This window comes from Gigantopelta aegis, chromosome 3, assembly GCF_016097555.1.
Source record: "Gigantopelta aegis isolate Gae_Host chromosome 3, Gae_host_genome, whole genome shotgun sequence".
Lineage (NCBI taxonomy): Eukaryota > Metazoa > Mollusca > Gastropoda > Neomphalida > Peltospiridae > Gigantopelta > Gigantopelta aegis.
Window position 1 is genome coordinate 23,708,460 of NC_054701.1, and position 25,991 is coordinate 23,734,450.

The 25,991-nt window shown below is 37.9% G+C and overlaps 1 protein-coding gene and 1 long non-coding RNA gene across 2 annotated transcripts in view; one reads left to right on the plus strand and one right to left on the minus strand.

Moving 5' to 3' along the window:
- LOC121367726 overlaps positions 1–17,635 on the minus strand; it is a 40,283-nt gene extending 22,648 nt beyond the window's left edge. The window contains exon 1 of the long non-coding RNA XR_005957425.1: positions 17,331–17,635. This is a non-coding gene — a long non-coding RNA (uncharacterized LOC121367726). The remainder of the gene's footprint in view (positions 1–17,330) is intronic.
- LOC121367725 (matrix metalloproteinase-2-like) overlaps positions 1–25,991 on the plus strand; it is a 77,906-nt gene that overhangs the window by 44,310 nt on the left and 7,605 nt on the right. Inside the window, exons 3-8 of the mRNA XM_041492065.1 lie at positions 21,211–21,392; positions 21,959–22,054; positions 22,252–22,410; positions 22,936–23,123; positions 23,475–23,616; positions 24,372–24,644. Of these exons, the coding sequence (XP_041347999.1) occupies positions 21,211–21,392; positions 21,959–22,054; positions 22,252–22,410; positions 22,936–23,123; positions 23,475–23,616; positions 24,372–24,644 (1,040 nt within the window). The remainder of the gene's footprint in view (positions 1–21,210; positions 21,393–21,958; positions 22,055–22,251; positions 22,411–22,935; positions 23,124–23,474; positions 23,617–24,371; positions 24,645–25,991) is intronic.

Consider the following 25,991-nt stretch of genomic DNA (forward strand, 5'->3'; position numbering starts at 1 on the left):
CCACCGAGTTTATGGTGAGAACTTCGAAAGCGACTTTTAAACGGCCAATCGGAGCGCGTTTCCGGTTTCTTGAACTCCTCCAGATGGGGCATATTAATTGTCAAATTTCCATCTAAGATTACAAACAGTTCGCTCCGTGGAGATGACGACTGGGAGACTTTCAGCTGCTGGGGAAGGCAGCTAGGCCTGTGGACACGAGACTTGTGTTGAGAGTGTTGTCACAATGGATTCATTGTGGTAGTTGTGGTGTTTTAGGGGATTCTTGTCACGCTGTAAGCAGAGAAAAGGAAGATTCTGTTATGACGTGTGTGTGTCCTTGTTCAGCTTGGTTGTGATGTAATCAAACCTCATCACAACCTGCATGAATGAGGACAGAGGCGCGTGAATTTCATCATGGCGGGAAAATTGTCGTTTGCGTCTGCTACCAAAAATATAATTCAGACGATTTTGTCTTTTTCAGTTGCGTTGCAATATTTTGTCTGATATCGCGATTGTTATAGTTTTTGTGTTTTTCGTCGTTATGATGGCATTCAGAATGCATAATGGACATAATTGCAACAACAAAAAATGTGACTCGCGAAAAAGTTTATAAAGTGCGTCAGCAAAGGGAATATCGAATTGGAATTTTATAAAGATATGTTTTTTTTCTAGTGGGACAACAATATTCCGTTGAAGTCAATAATCTGATATAACGACAACAATGTCACCTCGGTATTAAACCGCCATTTTTTCCTAACCAGTAACGTTTCAAAATTTACCAACAAAAGAAGGAAAGAAACCATCACAAAAACAAATCTCGTCTAGTTCTCATGTATATTCTCATTTTGAAATAACTGCGATTGTCTTGGATTTGTTTACCATATGTTATATGTCTACTGTCTACAGAACTTAATAATGGTTGTATAATGTGCTTTATCTATTTATTTTTTATTCTTATTTAAAAAGAAAAATCCTCCATTTTTATTTGAATGTTACACACGGAATCAAAATTTAAATGAATTCACAAAACAACTAGTATTCCCCAAGACCCTGCGCGTCTCCAATAAGAAGCTGTATGTAACCCGACTGTAACCCGACGCGGCGTAATCTAGGTAAGGTCACAGTGTGCGCCACTTTCACACGGTGTAAGGTTATCTGCAAACCGCTACTGGAAGACGACGTCTGGCTCCGACCGTTCGCAGTCTTCCCTGTAAGAAGCGCTCAGTTTCAATTAACAGTTCAGATTTGCTTTTATTTGTCGGAAAGGTTCTGTGATTGCTCCTGGATTTCAGTATAATAGTATTATGTTGCAAATATATCTCTATAAAATATCTTTATTGGGCACCCTTTCCCCCAAGCCAAAAACAACGACAAAACAATTAAATAATAAAAAAAACACCCAGCGCACAAAGAAAGTAATTTTGTTAAGAATGTTTTAAAAAATAATAATAATACCAATCCGATAACTTCAAAACCCCCAAAACAATTTAACAAAAACAAACAACCCTCAAAAACATAATGAAATACCCCAATACATGAAATACATAATTATGGAACAATACACTAAATTATCTAATTACACAGAAGCATCCATTTGTATTGCACAATAACTATATTCACAATATAATAGGTTCAGGCAACACAAACGTACAGACATACACAAATAGGCTATTCACCAATGTAGCTTTGTGGTCTACAGTCCCACCATCGATTTGGTTTTTCGTAATACAGAACCCAAGTGTTCTGGTAGTCTACAGTTTAATTAGGCCATTTGGTGGTGGGGGTGTCTGCAGAAATATGCTAAACGTGCCCTTTTAGTCTAGATTTGCTTCTCTCTCTCTCTCTCTCTCTCTCTCTCTCTCTCTCTCTCTCTCTCTCTCTCTCTCTCTCTCTCTCTCTCTTGTCCATCTGGAGAATTCTGTATAGCAATGCCCCTCCCCCCCCCCCCCCCCCCCCCCCGTTAAACGCTAGGTTTCGCTCTATTAATACACCAACATAGTGACATATATAAATGCACATTTAAAGTGAAGCGACCTCCTACAGTGTCGGCGACATTTTCCACTCATTATTCCAGAGCGTTCTGTCACAGTTCTGAGAAATAGCTTTGGAGACGACGGCATATCGTGCACAACAGGTGCTCGGAACATATGGTTCATTGCTATGGCAACCGGCATATTCTGACAATAAGACAGAAATCAGCACACACTTGTTATTTTTGTCCCCCGCGACCCAGTTAGAAAAAGCCTCCCCCGAGATTCTTAGGTTACCTATCCGACTCTTTGTTCACAGCTTTCAGTTCCTATGTATGAACAACAAAGAGATAAAATATATCTTACTATGGGGGATTTAACGAATTTAGCATGTTGTAGGTTACTAAGCTTGGTTTACGTTTTTGTGGCAAACCGCGTATGAGACGGTTACAGTGATGGCGATAAATTAAAGACCAGTTGTTAGTGCTATAATTTAGAGAGACAAAAACCAGTTGTTAGTGCGCGAGGCGTGTGCCACTAGCAGAGTAGGTCAAAGGATTAACGCTCCTTGTTGAGCCCATAAAATAATTATTAAATTCCCCGTCATTGACTCAAGACTGGTAAACTAAATCCAGTAACAAATGTTGACCAGTTTTTGACAAATTACAAATAAATGATTCCTTCTTGTTACTAATATTCGTTAATAAGAATACCCGTATCATGTAGTGACAGATCTATGCTAAACTAAACCATAAACCAGATAACCCATGTATGTGAGTTACGTGTCCAGGAGAGCGTGCTTGAAGTTTAGTTGTATTTACTAGCAGGTACAAAATAACCGTCACCACCACTACAACAACTACAATCATCATCATAATCATCATCACCATCATCAACACCACCACCACCACCAAAATCATCAGCACCATCATCATAATCATCACCACCATCATCATAATCATCATCACCATCATCATCACCATCATCATAATCATCATCATCACCACCATCATCATCATCATTATCATCATCATCATCTTCTTCTTCTACTTTTATATCTTCTTCATCAAATTTGGAAGTGGTTGTCTTCAGCCCATCGTCTGTTCCTGGAAGCTATAAAGCAGCGATGAAATCGTATTGCAGTAACATGGAGCGTACTCGAAATGCCTGGCCAGTAAAACCTAGCAGAGAAGTAATTACCCACAACAGAATCCCCCACCTGTCTGCTGGTTATTCCATACTTCCCGAACGCGTCCATTAAAATCGCAATAGTGATTGATTAATTTATTTATCCTGTCTTATCGGAGATTTATGTCCACATTTCGGGCAGTATCTGCTACTTGATTGATGTTACAAGTGTCTTCACATAACACAGGTCTCGTCTGCTTTTAAGACATTTTTCAGTCTACAAATTACTTTCCTTCTTATCAGAGATTTTGTTTCCGAACAGTATCTGATAAGAATAATTATTGTTAAAAGATGAACTCCTTGCCGAAGTGCTAATTGCAAAACTGAAAAATCAGGTACAACGGAACAGGGTGTTTTTTTGGAGAAAATGTAATCACTAAATACTTTGATGTATTAATTTATCATCTAAAACTTGAACATACATTTTGAATTAAAGATCGTCCCATTAGTGATGAAGTGATGATGTGTTTTGTGGGTTAGATGGAATTATTTAAAATGCAAACAGCTAGATTATTTAATATGGTATTTTATTCTGTTGCAGTGGCTACTAAATAATTTGTTTAATATCCATAGGCCCTGTTCCAAGAAACGATCTTAGCACTGAGGGAGGGGGGGGGGGGGAGAGAGAGAGAGAGAGAGAGAGAGAGAGAGAGAGAGAGAGAGAGAGAGAGACAGAGAGAGAGAGAGAGAAACACACACGTAGGAGAAGGTGCTCCTTTAAGGTTACAATAAAAGAATTTCAAGGTTCACTGGTCGAAGTTGACAAACTGTAAACTTAATCCAAAATGGCGCGGACACTTAATTGCACTACCGATACCTCTTCCTGTTAATGGAGAACACTTCCGTTTTACAATCATGTCACAAGGGGTCGATATCCGCGCCAAATCCGCCTTTTAACTGGTAGTGTCAAATACTGGTCATAGCGTCACACGGTTAAAGGTCGTTGGTAGTTTTTGTTTATTTTGCAAAATTTAAAAAGTAATTGTAATACAGTATATTTTGTTGCCAGTTTTCTGGTTTATATAGAATTAGAATATTGATATAGAATTATTAATTATAAATAGGATAATTTAGGAAAAATTTGTTCAAAAAGTTTTAAAACATTTTATACGGTTTGATGAACTGATAATATATGACATAAACATTGTGGAAACAAATTACAGTAGTTGAATGGGGAGTTGTCACGACCTTTTGACAAAATCAATACATCTTTGGACTCTGCTTTGTACCAATGTACGATTTTGAATAGTTTAATGATTTTGTTATGTAGATTTCACTTGTCAGCCAACACCTTGCATGAGAAGAATGGAGAACGTGGTATCTGTGAACACACGGTTTTTCGGTGTTATTTAGGTCAAAACATGAACTAATTTAGGAAACTACACCCCCCAACCCCAACCCCATCCCATAACCCGTTCTCTCGTCGTTCCCGTTGCATTCTGGCGGATAACGCCCTCGTCTTTAAAACGACATATTCCACGAATCGCAGTGACAGCTCTGGCAACACTAGTAGCCGCATGGTGAACGAAACGTGTTTGTTAATTTTAAGACAACACGTAAAACACAATAATGCGATTAGTCTGCACTTAAGTTTTCTTTTCTAATCAGGCTCTAAGGTATGGCCACATGGTTTATATCTAACCCACGGACTTTGAGGGATGCTGCTGACCTTGCAATACTAGTATTTCTGACTCACACTTGGGGGCGCTGCGTTATAAACATGCAGAAAATGCATATCGCTCCTTGCGTCTGCTTGCCTTCTCTATTTATGGTCGAGGGAAGGGTGCATGTTACAATAGTTTCGTAACAACGGCCAGGAACAAACCTTGTGAATGGGATCATTTCTGCATCCGCTCCACCAGGAGTTTGGCCCCGGGCCAGTCACATTCACGCAATACCAAAATGTGTGACAGATTGGTAGACCTTTTTTTTCCTAAGAGAGAACGAAATATGAAAATGTTTTTGTACGTAAACGGTTGTTTCCTGTATAAAGTAAGCACTTCTTTGTATTATAAATATCATAAAGGTTTCGTGAGTGAGATCGGTTATGTAGTAACATGTCTTTAAACTGAAAACTCCATTATAAATGATTACTGTTACCAATGCTCTGCTGTCGTAGCGATATATCTAAAAAGGCTGCGCTGCATACTATACTGTCTGATAGAAATTATACATTAAAATATCCTTGCTGCAGTGTGAAAAAGAGTAGCCTGTGTGGCTGCAGCTTGCCTATTCTCGTGCTTTAGACAACACGAATACTATATATATATTTGACACATAATAGTCCCTGATTGACAGTGTTCTGATATCATTTTCTCTCCACTCCATTTCACTACTAATGGAATATTGTAACTGACCTAACTTTCATTTGACTCATACTCATACTTTCATATATACATTTTGATAATGACGATGGTGGTGGTGGTGATGAGATGATGATGGTGGTGGTGCTGATGATGATAATGAATTGATAATAACACAAATAGTGATAATTGTAACATTGATGATGATGACAATGATGATACTCGTAACTGATGGTGATGATGATGGTGATGATAATGGTAACGATGACATTGGCACGCAAGATGCTATTTTATTCCTATGTTTATATGCTGGTCTGGTAATGCAAATCATCTGCCTGTCTACCAAGATTTCAAGACAGCAACATTTCAAACAAGAAATTACGGTTTAACCCAAAATACCCTACAAAGATCAAAGATGACCAAAACGTTTAAACCTGATGGCAAGACTGACCTCTGCACCATCAAAATCGGTATACACACGCATTACAAATTCAAGTGAAAAATCTTTAACGCTGTTTTTAAAACCGTTGCTGCTTTTTTACTTAGACAGCTATGCCCTGCTGATAGAATGATTACATCTGACGCAACAGACTGAAAACAAACCACTTAATTACTCGTAAGACTGCATGTCAGGGCGACTCAACATTAGCAGTAAAAATAATCATGTGTTGAGACCCAGCCAGTTAAAGACTGGAGTGCACGACACGCCAAATGGAACACTTACAGCAGTTAAGGCGGACACACACTGGATGCATTCCATGTTTGTTTTTTGTTGCTTGCAGCTACGACTTGCGATCATGATATACTAGTAGACACGTGTCTGTTCTATGAGTATTGACATTCTTTGACTTGAAAGCCTGTTGGCGCAATACTTAATCAGTAATTACAAAATCGGCCAAATTAAAAAAAATAGTAATGCTATTTCATTCAGAATACAGTAATCACAGTTTTTTCTCCAACGTATGTGTTGACATAGTTGTATAATTTTTGAATCTCGATTTCTATTTCTTAAACGGACACTTTTTTGTTGCATATGAGAATACTACATGTATCACAGAAAAACAAAAATGTAATGGTTTTTAAAATGAAAAACAAATTTAAATGTAAATTTTTTGTTTGCAAAACCAAAGTAATAAAAATAACAATACATTTCTTTAATATCAAATATTTGACAGATATGACATACAGATGGGTTGTTCAGTTGACGATTTTTTGATTTCATGTTTGTTACAGTGATGTTAAAATAGTACATGATGTCATATGATGTAAAAATAAATATGTTAATTAAAATAAGTTTATAAATCGCGTTTAATGTACAAACAATTTAAAAGGCTGTATCTCATGATACATATTGAAAAAAAAAAAAAAAAAAAAAAAAAGGAATAAGAAAAGAAAGAAACAAATCCCATTTTCGTTTGCCATCCCTGGTATCATTATTAAAGTGTTTTAAAATGTGTTGATTGAGCTTTTAACTCCTATTATTCAGCTCATTAGCTTAACGTCTAAACTGCTGTTGTGCCACACTGGTTGTCATGACCTGCAGTCCTAGTCTTGTTTTACTGGAAGTATTCCTCAGTGGAAACTGTTGCCTTTCCATTACAAAGTGCAGGGTTTCAGATCTTTTTAGCATCAATCACTTGCTTCCTGCCAGTAACAGCGGTTGACGTTTTGTTTTAAACGTGTTCTCCATGCTCCAGTTTTATGTTACTGTCAGCCAGTGTATGTATAGAGCTTTTTAACACATCTATTTAAAACTCTACAGTACACGACACCGACAGTGGCATACCAAACCCATATGGTTCTCAACTACAAACTAAAAAAAGACGAAGAAATCATTTAACTGCCATTTAACTGAACCTGATAAGCAAGAGTTAACAATATTTTTATTCATGATGTTTGTTTTACATTAAATCTACAGTGGCATGTCTATTTAAAAAAAAATATTTAACCATTTTAAAGAGATCAACCACAGTAACTTTTTTTAACATAGTCATCCATTCTTTGACATCGTTTGGCTATGTTCGGTAATCTAGGTGAAATATTTATGGTATTATTCTCTAAGTGGATGATATTCAAGTTTTATATGTTACAAATGTTAAAACTATGATGACTTGTAGACTCTTACGTTGTAGGAAAGCCGCTGACAATAACCGTTGGTAATAATAACATATACATTTATTAAAGCTGTAGTTGTGTTTGTATTTTGCATTAGTAAATGATCTTATAATATGGTGAAACGAAACTTCACCTTTAAATATAAGCAAGAAATAAAGCAGTATGTTAAAAAGAGAACAAAATAGAACAGAACAGAACAGAACATCATTAATACACACATAACAAAAGAGTAGAATTTTACAAACTCAATAAAAATCTAGATAATAATATATTCTTGTTCCAAATTGCATGTTGTTATTTTTTTCAAACAGAAGGTGCAAAGTTTGGCCAAATTTCACTTCAGTCACTTTATTAATATGAAAGTTTGGCACAAGACTTTATAATACAGATATTCACAGTAGCAGTAGCAGGTTGTGGGATGCACGAACGCTATTTATCTCGCTCAATTAGCGTCTGATAGCAGTGGTATTTAGTGATGCACAATCTACCGTCTCTGTTTTATTCGTTTACCTTGAGGGCAGCTTCCAGATCCATCAATATACAAACAACGTGGCGTCTTCCTTCAGACATAACATTGCTCAGCAAACAGCTATCGCTGTCTTCCAAAGGGCAACCTTGTTGAACCTTTGGTAGCCTGTCTTTGCAAGCTCATCGCCATCCAGTGTTCCAGAACTGGTATACGAAAGATGGTGGTATGTGTTACATAATCCTGATGAATAGAATTAACTACAGCCTTGAATTATGTCAAATTCTTTATTATCCAAAGCCATCCTGGCTATAGGCGCGACATAAACATCAATATTATTATCATAGTAACAGTTGTGCATATATACATAGTGTGATATTTAACAATCAAAATTACATGAATAGAGTATATAAAATGTCAATAGGAGGGTAAACATAATATATTAATTTTTAATGAACATTTCCCTTCTTAGAAAAGCCTTGTATAAATATTTTCCAAGATTGTTTAAAGTTTTTATATTTTCCGAGTTCAATAGTTTGATTAACTTAAACACGGAAGGTCTGACGTAGAAGTATTTCTTTATGTAATTTATTCTTAGATCATGGTAAAAAGGACAACTCAGAATAAAATGGAATTCGTCTTCGATTGTTTCATTATCACATAGTGTACATAATCTGTTTTCTCTTGGGGTATTTTGGCGTCTCCCGACTTCAATACAAAGGCAATGGTCAGATAATCGTATTTTGGTAATCAGTTTGCTGTATACAAATTCAAGGCGTTTTTTTAGATAGTTCTTGACATTATGAGTAGGATTTAGATGTTGATATAAGAATCCTTTAGATGACGAATCAATTATTCTGTTACAATCCTGGATGAAGTGATCCTCTAAACGTTGTTTAACTGTGAATAAGAAAGAAGTTTTATTTTCGACCTGTTGGCTATCCCATATGTGAGGAAGGCCTACTTCTAGTAGAATATTTTTCACAGAATTTGCCCAATTAAATCTAGGGAGATTGATATCATCTAATAATAATTCGTAGCAGCTCTTTAAAATACAGTTGTTAGTATTTAATATTTTCAGCCAATATTTAATAATTCTGAATTTTCGAGAAGTGGTTAAAGGAAAGCGACCAAGTTCTGCGAATACCATCATATTAGTACATTTTTTACTTACACCAAGTATTCTTTTGCAGAAATCGATGTGTACCTTTTCAATATCTGTAGCGCTATGGTATCCCCAAATCTCGCAGCAATAGCTTAATATGCTGCTAACATAAGTATCAAACAAATATAACTTAGTTTCTACATTAAGATTACAATCATTAAATTTTCTCAGCAAACCAAATAAAGCTTTGCGACCTTGATTAGCAATGCATTTTTGTGTCTCAACAAACTTTCCATTGAATTTTAATACCAATCCCAGATAATTGAATTCATTTACTATTTCCAATTCGTTATCCCCTAGATACCACTTTTCATTATCTCGTATAATACCTCCGTTACGAAATATAAGAACCTTGGTCTTATCGGTATTAATACATAAATTCCACTTATAACAATATATATTTAGACAATTTAACATTTCTTGCAAGCCTTCTATACTTTCTGAAAAAATAACTGTGTCATCAGCATACATTAGCAATAATAAGTTCAAATATTTCAATTCGTAAGAGTTATTGCAGTGGTTTAACAGGTCAAGTTCAATATCGTTGACAAAAAGAGAAAAGAGCATAGGCGATAGTGCGTCTCCCTGCATTAAACCCACACTAGTTGAAAAAAGAATCAGAGAAGGACCCGTGGTGTTTAACACATGATTTAACATCATTATACATTGATCTAATTATAGTTAATAGTTTTCCTGTGACACCGTATCCGATTAATTTATACCAAAGACTATTTCTATTAATACTATCAAAGGCCTTTTTGTAATCAATGAAACAACAATATAAACGTTTTTTTTATGCGCTAAAGTGGATGATAGCAGACTATGTATGGAAAAAATTGCATCACAAGTTCCATAGCCAGGCTTAAATCCGAACTGGGCATCAGATATAATATTGTGATTACTGCTCCATTGTAGAAGTCTATTGTTAATAAGAGAAGTAAATATTTTGGATATAACACTTAATAAAGTTATACCTCTATAGTTGCCTACATCGTTAGGGTCGTTCTTTTTGTATAAGGGTAGGATGATCCCGTTTGACCAAGAATTGGGGAAATAACCACAATCAATAATGCTATTGAATAGCTTGCTTAAAACGGGTAATAAAATGTCTTTAAATTCTATGAAATATTCAGTTAACTAACAGAAGATCATGGCCAGGGGTTTTGTCTCGTTTAAGATTTGAAATAACATGTTCAATCTCAGCAGGTGTTATTATTTTATCCAATTCTTCAAAAACACTTTCATTATGGGTATTAACTGAGGTATCGTCAAATTCATCTATCATTTGGGTAATATTAACCTGTTCAACATGATCGGTGTTTGTTAAATTTTTAAAATGTATAAAAAAATCGTTGATTGTTAATGACGTATTAACTTGCTTACGTTTGTTCTTAAAACGCTTGAAGAATTGCTTTGGGTTATGTTTTTTCAAATAATGCAACATGTTACCTTCCTGATATAAATACATTCGTTTTGCTTTACCTATATGCTGTTTATATGTTTTCTTTTTTACAGCTAAATTATACCTGTTCTCGAATGAAGAATGCTTGTTAAACAAATATAGAGCCTCCTTGTAACTGCGATATAACTCACGGCACTTATCATCAAACCATGGTTTGTCACGGACTGATTTTAAACAACAATGACCTCCAACAGTTTTACGTTTAACAGTGTGGGAACAGTATTGTTTGGTCGAGTCATTTATCAGATGAGTTAAATCAGTAACTGATTTATCAATACTTTCTTTGGTGGGACAAATATTTTGAAAGAGAATCTGTAATTGTTCGGACTTTCCGCTTAAACTGTTTAAAATATCAACCTTGCATTCCTCATTCCAGATAGTTAAAGTCATATATAAAGGATTACCTTTATTAACTACAACTTTGTTAAAAAATTTCAATGAGCAAACAACCTCGATCAAACAGGGCGCGTGGTCAGAAAACATATTAAAATCGCACACTGTAAAGTCGCTAACGATATGAAGTATGTCGTTGGAGCATATAGCGTAGTCAATACAGCTTGATCCATTTCTATGATAAAAAGTAAAACGACCAATATTATCACCAGGTGATCTGCCATTCACAATACGGATACCAGTAGCTTTACACAAGCGTAGCAAGTTACGACCCAAGTTATTTACAGTTTTGTCTTGAGACACTCTTGGCGTTGAACACTCGTCAGAGACCTAGTCAAACAGTTCACCGATGTTACGCAACACTTGATCATCAAGCCGATCCAGTGGGATATAATCCGGTTCCGCTCCAGTGCGCGCGTTAAAGTCACCTATACACAATACCTCGCCCTGGGTTTGAAAGATCAAAATGTCATTGTATATCATATCAAAAATGTCACAGTCATATTTAACATAAAACACATTATTTTCAGGAGGTATGTACACACATAAAATAAATACGTGAAGTTTATTTACAAACAGGGATTTGTCAAGTTTAACCCAGCAGTATGTATCGGCACATATCTTGACAATAGATATATATTTATGTAACCAATTTTTGTAATACAAAACACAGCCACCACCCTTACACTTCGATCGTACTATGCGGGCGGCTAAGATAAATTCGTTTACATTGAGATCATCAGTGTTATCAATCCAACATTCATTTAAAAAGAGCAAATATCACATCCTGAAATAATATTAACAAATTCGCTGTCGCAAAGTTTAAAAGCTAGTCTCCTTTGAACATTCCATGTCATAATTTTGATCACATGTTCACCCTCCAGCCCGTCCTATGTAGCCGACATCGCTCCGTTTGCGGCGGATGGGTGATTGGGGTCTGCGGCGAATACGTGAGGGGGGTCTGCGCCAGATAAGTGATGGGGGTCTGCGCCAGATAGGTGAGGGGGGTCGGTTGTTACCGTTGGCGATGAACAAACGCGCGGTCGTTTCTGTGCCGGTCTGGTATCCCTCGCGTGTGTAGGACTTGGTCGCTGTTGGCGTGGCTTGTTTTTGTACTACATCTCGGAACGACCGATAATCGGTGTAATTTGCCTCCTCGTAAGGTTTCCCATCTACAAATAACTTGTCCCGTAACAGTTTCGTCCTGTGTCCAGCTTGTCTCAGGCGTTTGGCTATGGGATACAGTTTCTTACGGCGTTCCTCGATCGCCGGGGGGAACTGCTCACTGATACCGTAAGGTTTTCCCTTGAGCTGGTACGCGTTCGACTTTATCAGTACGATATCCTTGTGGTACAGAAAGCGAGCAACAATGGGGCGAGATGAACCAAGTCGTCTTTTGCCAAAACGATGTACATTACCAAACTCAAAATCGTAATCCAAGCCAAGTTCATTTCCAAGAAATTCTCTTATTACGTACTCTGTAATTTCGTTAGGGTTTTCGGCAAGACCGGTGAAGATGAGGTTACATTTCATAGATCGGCATTGTAGATCGGTTATCAAATCTCTCATTTCATAATTGTCCTTTTTCAGCGACTCTATTTCTTTTTTGTATTCCGCGTTGTCATTACCAGTGTTTTTAATTGTCCGCTTTATCGCTTCTATTTCCGCTTTATTTTTGTCACCTGTTTCCTTCACACAATCGTACAAATTACTCAGACCTTGGAAATTGGATTCCATGTTTCGTTTATCGGTGATAACGTTCTTAACGTCAGCTTCCAACGAATAAACTTTGTTAGCAAGTGACAAGATAGACGACTGGACATCTTCAATTTTTTTAGCATACGTTTCAACATCTTCAATTTTTTTCGCATACGTTTCAATGTTAGAAAGTCTGGTGTTCATTTTTGACATTAAATCTATCAACAGATCTAGTGGTAGTGTCTCAGTCTTGGCGCTACTTCCATATATCACCTCTCGTGTGTTATGGAGAACTGTAGACAGTTCATCGCTTGTCGCCATGTTTCTTTCTAGTGAGTAGTTCTCACAGTTCGCTACAAACGCTTCTTTTATATTATACCAGGTAGTTTATTTGTATCTGGAAGTTATAGTTCATGTTCTAGTAAATTTAGAAACAGTATAAATTTCTATTCTGCATCACAGTCTGACATCTTATCCAACAACGCAATTTCGAACTTGAAAATTGTGCTCCGAATGTAAGCCGTGTATCGGATTCACAGATTTAATTGTCATAATTAATAGATATTTCGCATTATTGACTTACATGTCTCTTTTCTGTTTCTCGGCAGTCTGTTTCATAGAGTTTTAAGCAATCTGCTCACTTCCAGTGTGTATCTTTACATAGTTTTTTATATATTTTTCGGAGCTCTGGATTTTCTGGCCACCATTTTCAACGCATGCGCAAGAAGCTCTTATGGATATTATAATTACCACATGGCCGTGTTGGGTAACAGCTCGATGGTGAAGTGGTCAAGGCACCCGGTACGAGAGACAGGTCCCAGTGTCCGCATTCCGTATGCGCTTACGTAATGCGTAAAGCATTGTATGCAAAAATCACTTTCTATGCAAATAAGTAGCATGTGTGTTTTCTTATTCTTATTAGATCACTTTAAAAACAGCTGCAAAAATAATTGACGGGTGTGTTTGCGTATATGTGGAATCTGGGGCCAATTTCACTAAGTATCGTAAGTTTACGTCTGCGACTAGCAGTTATACCGGACATGCATTTGTGTTTGGCATCTATTTCACACAGAAATTTACATCAATACGGAAGATGGAGCATTTTAATGACAAAAGAAAATTAAATATGTGTACTTAAAACAAGATTTGTTGTACTATGATAGTACTAAGAATTGTGTTTTAGTCGTAGATTTACGTTTACGTGCAAAACTAGGCTTAAGATGTTTTGTGAAATTGGGCCCTGAACCGTATGCAATTGGACGGCAGATTACGTATCCGTATTTGCATATGTAATACGGACAGTACAATAATAATAACTTTATTTATTTTTATTTTGTTTTAATGAGGGTGGCAGGTTTAGCACAAGCGAATCTTCCACTTGGCCCTCAACAATACATTGAAATACTGGAAAAGAAAATACATATATACTAAGTACTATACTATTTTAATAATGCATACATACATATTGACTAGAGAAATCTTACATTTAACAGACATCTGTTAGTTGTGTAATATTGACACTAAAGTCTCAAAACATAATTATTATATAGAATAAAAACTAATTAGCCAAATAAACATCCATGAGATATTGTTTCAGGCTGGATTTAAAGTTCGCAACTGAATTCTGTTGTCTAATATCAAGGGGTATTGTATTCCATATCTGAACACCTGAGTAACTGAAGGATTTTTTATATAGTTCAGTATGAGGCCTTGGTAGCTGAAGTTTGTTTTTGTTAGAGGATCTTAGGTTATAATTACAGGTTTCAGATATTAGGGTAAGGAGAGATGTAATGTATTCTGGGGAGAAGCCATTTAGTGTTTTATATACCATTATGCCGATGTGGTATTTTATTCTGTCAGGGAAAGGTAAAATTTGACCCTAAGCACTGACTGATGCTACCCGGCTGGTATTCCAAAGGCCTCGTATGAAATGTTGGTGTAGTATATAACGAAAAGTAAAATAGGTAAATGTGTCGCATCACTGAGGCGTGAGCATGTTTCATCTTTTACCCTAACACATTATGATTTGCCAGAATGTTTTTGTGATGTGTTGGCCACTGATCATATATTAATACTAGTTTCATAGATAAATAACTTTTTTGTTTTGTATAAAAATGCAGTTTGAGTTACTACAAACAGCCGAACAACTAGAAGCACATTGGTTTTGCTAATATTGATAATTTAAGCAACAAATTGTAAATACATTAATATATAACTGTAAAGGTAAAAAAATCAGCAATGGCCAAAAATGGTTTACTCTGCCTAATAACTATGGCCAATTCCTTTCATGATTCAAGGTTGGCAAATAAAACAGTCTACTACCACTTTTGCAGTGCCAAAGTGATCGCTTGTGATGTCTGTTGTACTGTAGATTAGACAAAGTAGCTAGGAAGTCAAGATAAACAGTCTCAACCTCGTAACTTATACTAGCCGCCCTGTTAGTAAAAATAACAGTCATTTCCCACTGATACTACTTACCAAAAGAAACACACGTGTCGAAAATGACCGATATTTTATATCTGTATCAACAGAGAGCATCAGTTCGGTTGATACTTGCTATCAGGTTTTTAACAGTGCAAAACGTAGACGTCTGTGATAGACTGGAGAAAACCATTCACGAACAACACACACACATTTATCAGCTGTTATTTCGTTTTAAAAACTTATTTTCGTACTTTCGTACCAATTAAGGTTCAAGCAAGCTGTCCTGGACACACACTTCAGCTAACCGTGCTCTTTGTTCAGAAACAACACAAAAATTGATCGGCTGTTATTTCTTTTAAAAACTTATTTTCGTACTTTTATTATCCAATTAAGGTCCAAGCACGCTGTCCTGGACCCCCCCCCCCCCCCCCCCCCCCCCCCCCCAGCTAACCGTATACAGTCTGTACAGACAGTGGGTTAATAGTCAGTAAGAAACAAATGGGTGATGTGGTCTTACCAAATGGAATGGATAAAAATCAAGTGGGAATAGCTTGTACCGGGATGTCAGTGCAGTCCCTGCCAACCTTAATCCGATGGTTAAACCACTACAACACTGATGCCAGTTTTCTTCAGATTCAAATTCATAATTATATATTAGTATCTAGTTACGGTTCAAGCACACTGTTCTGGACATACACCTCAGCCATCAACGATCTTTTGTCCAAGACAGAGCTGCATGGTTAGTGGCTAATGAGAGATGTCAGTGTGCTGGGCCCCGTTCCACAAAGCGATCTTAGCGCTAAGATCACCTTAAGTACGTATGTTAGCTGTGCAGTTACGGTGATCTTAGGGCCAATATCGCTTCGTGGAACGGGCCCTGTAACCTAATTCACAAAGCTCTCTTAGGCTCTGTGTACTGCTAGACAACAAAGCATCCTCTTTGCAAGTCTTTTAGCATTGCACTGCGAGATCGCAAAGTTGCAAGAGTATAGTGAATTGGGCCCCAGGTGATCTTACACCTCTCCTTTGAGCCGTTACAACTTACTCTGAGTAAGAGCCAGTACCGGGATGCGAGCTCGGTACCCACCATCCTTGAGTTTGATGGATTAACCACTACAGCACCGAGGCTGGTACATGAACATTTTAATGAATGACATTTTGACAGTTATGAGTTATCCAGACAAATAACTGCTGTTTTCTTATCACTTGTGATAATACATCATGTCATGCGGTATTTTACGAACGGATACCTACTGTTTTATAGTATGACTTGTGATATTGGTGTTTGTTGCATTTGTTTTATACAATATATCCTTTTTATAATAGTGGTCAGTGTGGAGCCATTTGTATAAGATGATAGTGGCGATACGTCATTAACTGGATTGTACAGTTCTGTGTCTCTTCCAGTCACAGTTATCTGTTTCATTTTCAACTTATTTTCGTGTTTATATCCAATTAAGGTTCAAACACGCTGCCCTGGACACAAACCTCAGCTATCTTGGCTGTCTGTCCAGGACAGTGGGTTAATTGTTAGTTCGTTAGTGGTTATGTGAGAGAAGAGGGTGTAGTGGCCTTACACCTACCCATTGAGCCGTTAAGAACTCGCCTGGGTTGGAGCCGGTACCGAGCTGCAAACCCTGTACCTACCAACCCTGTAGTTAGATGGCTTAACCACTGCACCACCGAGGCCTGGTAGTTATCTGTATTTTGGCTGCCTGGCTGGGTGGTTTATAATGACTGGCTGTGTGACTGGCTCATGACGAACTTATCTGAATGACTTATATAAGTTACTGAATGACTTACTGAATTGGCTGACTGTTTCAGTAACTGAATGACTTATTGGACAGACACTCACTGATTGGTCTAAATGACTGACTGGTCTAAGTTACTGATCGACTGACCCGCTGACCGACCGACCAACCGGTTTAACCGACTGACTCACCGATTGAACTAAATGACTGACTTATTGACTGATTGACTAAGTTCCTACTTGATTAATTGACTTTCTAACTAAACGATTAATAATGACTGCGAAGCTAGCTGACTGACTGCAAAACTGGCTGACTGACTGACAACCAGACCGAGTGCTTAACGACTTGACTGATGGTTGGTTTTATCAAAACTTTGATAGGCATAATTTATGTATCAAGAAGAACAGTATTATTACCTTTACTGAAGTGTTCCTGAGTTGAATACATTTACCATACTCGATGCATTAGCTGAGCCCAACAGGACACCGTGTCGTATCGATGTTTATAACATCGTGTTGGCGGCTGACCTTTTGTCCCGGTTCCACTTGTTTCAGCCATGTGCGGTCAGCTAAGATTGGGGGTGATCGCTCAAGTGCTGCCACCTGTTGGTAAGTGGGTTCCGAGACATCAGCTGTTAGCACCAGAGGTCTCTGTTTACTCTGTTTACCGTCTGCTACACTATCTAAACTGTTTACCAACAAATGATAATATACTAGCGCTATGAAAGTATCCATGGAAAGATGTGGCCTATAAAGATGTTTTTATTTCCAAGGGTGAATACAAAATTGCGATGTACATGATCTAACAACACAATTTTAATTATTAGGGTGTGTCTAAAGGGCGGTGTGCATTGTACGGATGGATGTGTACATATGGATCTGTAGGACAAGATATAAAAAGATAAATTTATTGTGTATAAACGTCCTCACTGGGAACGGTGTACACAAAATAACATTAGAACAAGTTTGAAACAACCAGTACAAAACATTTAACAAAACAAAGAAAAAATGTCAATGCATTGTGGATAAAATTTAATACTTTTATGTATCGTCCATCACACTAAAAAAACAGTAATAACATCTTAACTGGCCGGATTCTGAATGTTCATAATAACAAAAACTATTCTTTTGGTGTCATATTTTAAAACGACAAACTATTGTATCTGCAAATGACAATCCTACTCGACTTAACGATCCTATTCTTTTAAATTTTTCAAATCCGTCTTCAGTGAATTTACTCGCTGTATATTTCCGGCGATGATGATAGTTTACTGTTGTACTTTCATCCCAATGGCGGATGTGAGATTTGTAACTTTAGCTGTATTCCAAAGTACAATAGCATGTATAATATGTCGGTAGTATTTCTCAGAAATACTCAGCCCTACAGGATATTACATCTCAGGGGAATAAATTCAATGTATTCATCCATAAAACAGGATGGTTTTCGTGACACTTCGAAGTTCGTGGGGATTGCACATCCCAATACCCGCCCCCCCCCCCCCCCCCTTCCGTTGGATCCGCACATGTATTCATTCAAGATTCAAACATGTTATCCTGTAAGACACCGCCTATATAGCGGGTAATATAAATAAAAAGCATGTGTGAGAAATCGCTGAGAGCAAACATTCCTTTCTTTTCCTTGCACTGTCCCACTTTCCTGCCAGACTTTGTCTCTGCTCTCAGTATCGCACGCCCGGCCTCCTGCCCAACCTGCAGTTCCTCGTCAGTACAAGTTTATTTATTGTTCCAGCCATGCTGTGAACCTGCCGGTTGGCTTTCTGTGCGCATGTTTTCTAGACGACCGTCAGCTCATTCATGGCGTTATTTATCCATCACATGCAACCACTGAAAATTGTAATTGTCAAATGTAGGGACAGACCTTAATATAGCCATCGCCTGTTGGTCAATCCCCAACGTTAGCACTAAACGTCAATAAATATATATATATATTTTTTTAAAACCTACTGAGAACTCCGTCTAGATCCATTTAAGGCTCAAGCATGATAGTCCTGAGCATGAATTTTCATAATGCCAGAAATATTTTGCAAGGAATGATTTTGTCGTTCAGATATAAATTGGTAACCATAATATTACTAATGTTTTAAAATTAAATATACAGTTATTTTTCTGTATGATAACATTACGGCAGCCAGCTTTAAGAAAGAGAAACAAATGTTTTATTTAACGACGCACTTAACACATTTTATTTACGGTTATATGGCGTCAGACGTATGATTAAGGACCACACAGATATTGAAGAGAGAAAACCCGCTGTCGCCACTTCATGGGCTACTCTTTTCGATTTCAATGTATTGTTGAGGGTCTAGTGGAAGATTAGCTTGTGCTAAACCTGTCACCCTCATTAAATCAAGTTATTATTATTATTATTATTATTATTATTAGCAGCAGCAAAGGATCTTTTATATGCACCATCCCACAGAGTGGTACATACCACGGCCTTTGATATACTAGTCGTGGTGCACTGGCTGGAACGAGAAATAGCCCAATGGGCCCACCGACGGGGATCGATCCCACACCGACCGCGCATAGAGAGAGAGCGCTGTACCACTGGGCTACGTCCCGCCCTCCCAGTTTTAAGTTTCAAACACGGCCATCCTAGGTATCAGCTCTGGTAAAGCAGTCCTGAGATACGTGATCTTTCACACTGAGTTTGCATTCTGGAAGCCACGTGTATTTGTGTTTGATACTATCAGTCACTGATAATTCTATTCTAATATGTTGAGATCCATTGAAATTAAGAACTCTTTTTTTTCCCCCTTCTATCTAACATGCCTATTCTGATGAGAAATACTACCTAAGACAGAAACGTGATCTGCGCTTGCCACGCTGAATTTACGTTCTGGAAGCCATCTTAGTTGCCAACGCATTAAAAAATAAACACAGAGACACGTGTATTTATGATAAAATTCCTGCTTGTGTTTTTGGTTGAACAAATGGTGGGATACGCTAAACAAAGAACAAGGTTCAGGTCTATTGTTTGTCATTAAGAATGAAAGGGTAAATTGTTTAGTATCACAAAGCTTTTAGGGTCAGAAACATGTCAGTGCTGAACGGTGGCAAGTTCCGCATGTCGGATGATACGCATCTGACAAGCATTGTCAACACCGCCCTCGATTGTGCAATAGCCAATCCATCGGATTTAAGTTTGGAAGGTGCTGGGCTCAAGTCCCAGTATCGGCTTTATCTCTTAAATGTTTAAATCGGAACCGATGTAAAGTGACAATCCCGATCTCTCTGACATTAACCACTAATGATTAACATGTAACCTTTATTCTATACAACACTGGGGGCCAGATCTAGCTCAAGCGATAGAGCTCCCGCGTGAGGTACTTTCGTCGCAGGATTGAACCTCGGAGGACTCATTCTGTGATTGGAGTTTTCTCCTTCCAGCCAACGCCCCATGACTGGTATATCAAAGGCCGTGGTATGTGCTGTCTTGTAGGGTTTCCACGAGTACTCGAGTACTCGGGTACGGGCCGAGTCTAGCAAGACTCGAATCCGTTCACAGGACCTGAGCAAAGAAGAGCACTCCCGATTATTATTAAACAATTTTTACGGCATTTTGTCATATTTTTTTGCTTGTCGCCGGTTACATTATAGGGTTATGATACATGGAGGGACAACAAAAGTGGAACATGTGGAATGCAATACAATGGCATGATTTGGCATCCATGTTCAGCACTGGAATTAAGATGTATAATGGTATTTGACTGTATTCCTTAGTCGGGTACTCGGGTCCGGGTCGAGTTTGACCCTCGAAGACTCTAGTCCAATATTTTGGACTCGTGCAAGCCCTAGTGTCTTGTCTGTTGGATCTGTGGAAAATTACATATAAAGGATCCCTTGTTGCTAAAACTATGCAGCTGGTTTCCTGTGCAGAAAACGAGTCAAAGTTACTAAATGTTTGACATCCAATAGCCGATGATTAACAACATCGGTATGTTCTAGTGGTGTCGTTAAACAAGACACACTTTAGCTTTAACTTTTAACTGTATAAACTGCTCATATAACTGATGTATATATTTGACAAGTCCGCGTGCATGAACTTTAATTGAAGTGACCGCACATGAATTGTTAAAATACGTTAAAAAAAAATATGCTTCTAAGCTCCTATATAATACCCCCTCCCCCCCCCCCCCCCCCCCCACCCACCCCCCAAAAAACAACAACATCTGTTCCAAAACGCTACCAGACAAAAATGCAATGACATGGTTTATGTGATGAATTAATGATTGCTTCTCGACATTATCATCAAGTGAAGTGTTTGTTTTTGCAGGATCCTGAACTACACCCCGGACATGCCGATGAGGGACATACGGACGGTCATATACGATGCCTTCAAGGTCTGGAGCGACGCCACCATGTTGACCTTCAGCGAGGTCATGTATGGGAACGCTGACATCATGATCCAGTTCGCCAGCAGATACCACCAGGACGGATATCCCTTTGATGGCAAAGGTATGTAGTCTGATCCAGTCTGATCCATGATATATTGCCAAACATGTTTGGGGAGTGACAGTCATCGTGTATCAATTTTAGTAACACATTTAAGTCGCCAGATGCAGTGTTATGCCCGATATCATAAAATGGATTGTCAAACGAAGCTTGGGAGTGGCAGTCATGCTGTATCATTTTGATGGCAAAAGGATTTGTTCATATCTAGTTCGATATCCAATACTACAAAATAGATTGTTGTTAAACTATTCTTAGGGGTGACATTCTTCCTAAAGATGAAGTAGGAAGGATATAGCGTCCTGGGAGTGGCAGTCCTCATACACTGTGAGTCCATTTTTCCAAAGACAAAGTAGAACATACTGAAACTTATCAGAAGAATAGTCGTAATATTTTAAGAACTGTGTGTTCCAGTTCGGGTGGCAGATGGGAAATACTGACATCTAAAAGATAACAATAGCCCCCCCCCCCCCCCCCAAACCCGTTTTTTCATATTAACCAAGGGAGATAAACGTTGTTATTTAGATTTGCGTTAGTAAACCATTATTTACCTCCCATATATTTTGTTCCAGGTATGATTCTTGCTCACGCTTTCTTCCCCGGTGAAGGTAAAGGTGGAGATACACATTTCGATGATGATGAAAACTGGACGTATAATTCAACTGATGGTGAGTTTTCATGTGTTGAAGGAGAGAGAGAGAGAGAGAGAGAGAGAGAGAGAGAGAGAGAGAGAGAGAGAGAGAGAGAGAGAGAGAGAGAGACAGACAGACAGAGTTGAGAGAGAGAAAGACATAGATCATTTATATAAACGGAAACCAAGTTAAATAATTCCATCATGTTCATGTAATATTTTATTTCTCTGCAGGAGTCGATCTTTTTATGGTGGCGGCCCACGAGTTTGGCCACGCCCTTGGTCTGGCTCACAGCAGCGAGCCGGGAGCGCTGATGTATCCGTGGTACCAAGGCTTTCAGAAGAAGTTCGCCCTTCCCCGAGACGATATACTGGGAATACAGGCCCTGTATGGTAGGTTCATGTTGCCTTTATGTGAAACACAATTCAGTTATTGATCATAGAAAGTCAGATTCATTTTTACCCTTGCGCTATGTTGTCCAGCTGCAGATCGTTTCCGATTGATTAACTTGTGCGATCGACGAACGAAAGTGTCTTTCTCGCAATTTTCAAAGGCTTGCTGTATTTGGTACACTAGGTCATATAACGTCTTAGTGTCCGTTTTAAAACCCCAAAACACAGTGTTATTTCACAGTTGACTATTTAAAAACATCACATGCTGTATGAAAGTAACTGACTATAACCGTTGATAGCGATAACACGTTTGTGAAAAAAGTATCTGTATTTATATTTTGCATTAGTAAATGATGTTATAATACAATGAGGAGAGATTGCAGCTTTGTCGACTCGGAGACATTGCAGCTTTGTAGACTATGAGGTATTGCAGCTTTGTAGACTATGAGGTATTGCAGCTTTGTAGACTATGAGGTATTGCAGCTTTGTAGACTCGGAGATATAAAGACAAACTATATATTTCAGGACATAGAGATATAGAGTTTCCTGATGAGCCGACGGTGTCTATCATTCCAACACTTCTACCCAAAGACAACCCAGACGGACATCAACCTCCTAAAGTTGACGATACAGACAACCCACTGGACCCCTGTGCTCATTCATTTGATGCCATCACTGTCATCAGAACTGAAGTCTTTCTCTTTATTGGAAGAGTAAGTGCTTTGTATTCCTGTAACAAGTTAACATTAAAACTGTCTGTCGTAGTCATTGCTATTGGAAATAAGGTGTTTAATCTTTACTAGAATGATGTGTGTCTTTGTGCAATTTTTTTTTAATTATGCGATGGCATTAAAAACATTGACCCAAGTGCATAATATTTCTGGCTACCGTTCATTTACATATTTCCTACAATTTCTTAAATTTCTCAGTTTCGGCAAATGAAATGTGTGGATATTTGCTCCAAGACCAAACATTACTGATTTAGTGCTCACTGTGTGAATAAGAGTACTTTAATTTTTGTATGTTTTAGTAACCACCAATCTTTTATTTGTTTTTGTTTTCAGTGGTTTTGGCGGCTAGATTCTAGAAATATTGTCCGTGACCCAGTGCACATCAACAAATTCTGGTATGGTTTACCAAAAGATATTGACCACGTTGATGCTGTGTTTGAACTTCCAACTGATGGCAAGATTGTGTTCTTTGTTGGTGAGTAAAGATAGAGGTATAGTTAGCTACTCGAGACAGGATGTTGATCAGTGGTAAAGCGTTTGTATGAATTCTTATAGGATAGCGCCATCTTGGTGAACCTGATACCCCAACCCATCCGTTTGAAGTGCCGGTTTTAATGACTTTTTGTTGTTTAAATTCATCATTCACAATATACAACACTACATTCAGGGACGGATTTAGACCTTGAGAGGCCCGGGGCAGGGGCACGGGACACTTCAGGTTCGGGGGCCCCTCAATATAGAAATTAAATTACATGACAAATAAAAAAAATGAACTAATTTTATAATTATTACATTTTTTTTATAATGGAAGTCCTTAGTCTGGGGGACCCCTCTGGCAGGGGGCAATTGCCCCCTTATAAATCCGGCACTGACTACATTGCTCTGGAAATGCGTCTCTGACGATCTTTATTTCAAAATTTCAACCCATGAATACATTGTTAAAAGGTGTGCATGCATTTTTTTTATTTCATGATGATCATTGCTAAAAGTTAGAGTGTATTCAACATTCAAGCTGGAGTTCCCTTAATGGAATTTGTGAGGTGTTAGAAGTAAGCAGAAATCAAACAAAATAGTTTACAGGCATAACACTACTGAATCCTTTCTGGGGTTTCTGGTGGGGGGTTTCTAAAACTCTCAACATTGAATTAGATGTACTTAGTACTAGTATACTTAAAAAAAGAAACATTTAAAATTATTTTAGTGATCTTTTTTAATCTTAATATTTTTCAGGTGACAAATACTGGGTTTTGAACGCCAATCATCTGGTTGCCGGGTTTCCAGAAGCTGGTCGACCAATCACAGAGTTTGGAATCCCTCCTGACGTCAAGAAAATAGACACTGTGTTTGTGTGGGGCTTCAACAAACGGACGTACCTAGTGAGCGGGGACATGTACTGGAAGCTAGACGTGAACAACACGTACGTGGAGTACGATTATCCAAGAGACATGAGCATATGGAGGGGAATTCCGGTTCCGGTTGATGCTGCGTTTCAGTACTGGGATGGTATGTATATTAATTGATTGCATTTTGTTTATTTGTCTGTTTTTATTTATATTTATTTATTATTTTATTTATTATGAAGTAAGTATGAACCGAAAAAACGATGTGCACACTGTATGATCCCGCGTAGGCGTGACGTTTCCTACATGATTTCTTTGGCCACCCTGGGGCGGATCTAGAGGGGGGTTCCAAGGTTTCCGGACCCCCCCCCCCTCAAATTTGAGAAGTGCCCCTTTTATTTAGGATTTTTAGGTTTTTTACAAATTTATTTATTCTGTCAATGTATAGAACACTGTAGAATACGTCTGCCAGCGTCCCTGTTGTAGTACTATTATATTATGGTCCATGTGAACCGTGGGTAATTTTTTAATAGTGCCTTTTCATAATGTTATGGTGCCCTTTTCGTCTTGGACCCCCCCCCCCCTCCTCACCCTCATCAAAAAAGCTGGATCCGCCCCAGCCACCAACAATCTCATGTCATGATTAGCGAGGAGGTTTTTTATTTATTATTATTTAAATCATGCGTACATGTCTACTCTGCTGTAGCATTTTCCATTAATTTATCGTATATATATATATAGTTTATTGCTTTTGTAGCTTTCACGTGTTTTCTTCAAAATATCTAAATATGGTTGCCTGAATAATCCGGCTTGTTGCACAAAAGTAGTGCGAGTCAGGTCGGGGGGGGTGGGGGGTGGGAGAGTAGGGCGTGGCTTAAATTTGTTCGGTTCATCGAGATATGAACAACAACAAAAAAGTACCTCTGGACCAATCAGATTGCCGTAAAGTGTATAGACGCAAAGAAAATGTAATTATTTATTTTTATTTATATATTTATTTATTTATATTATTTATTTTTATTTATTTATTTAAAAAAACTTTACCATAGTTTTCTTGCTAATTACCTGTTTCTGCCAAAACGTTATTTCAAGGCACCGATCCTAGTTATTAGGCTACTGCAGCTTGTTTACCGTTAAATGACACATTACTTGCAAGGTGTTGCTTATATTATCTAGTGTGTTCTGGTCGTCCTGGTGTTAATAGTAGCTCAAAGCACAATCTATTCGAAACAAAAGACGTGAACACTTCTGGTAATAGGGTCAGGGACTTTTAAATGTTGTTATTTTTTCTTTTCCTTAAAACATCTATGATTGTAACTCCTTCCAGGGAACTTCTATAATTATAACTCTTTCCAGAGAACTTATATGATTACAAATCCTTCCAATGAAGCATTTCTGTTGACAATCTGATTAATATCAGATCTTGTTCCTTCCGATACTAGATCTGTTCAAAGCCAATGTCAGCCCGTGTGAGGTACCAATACATGTATGATCTTTCATTCGACCAAAA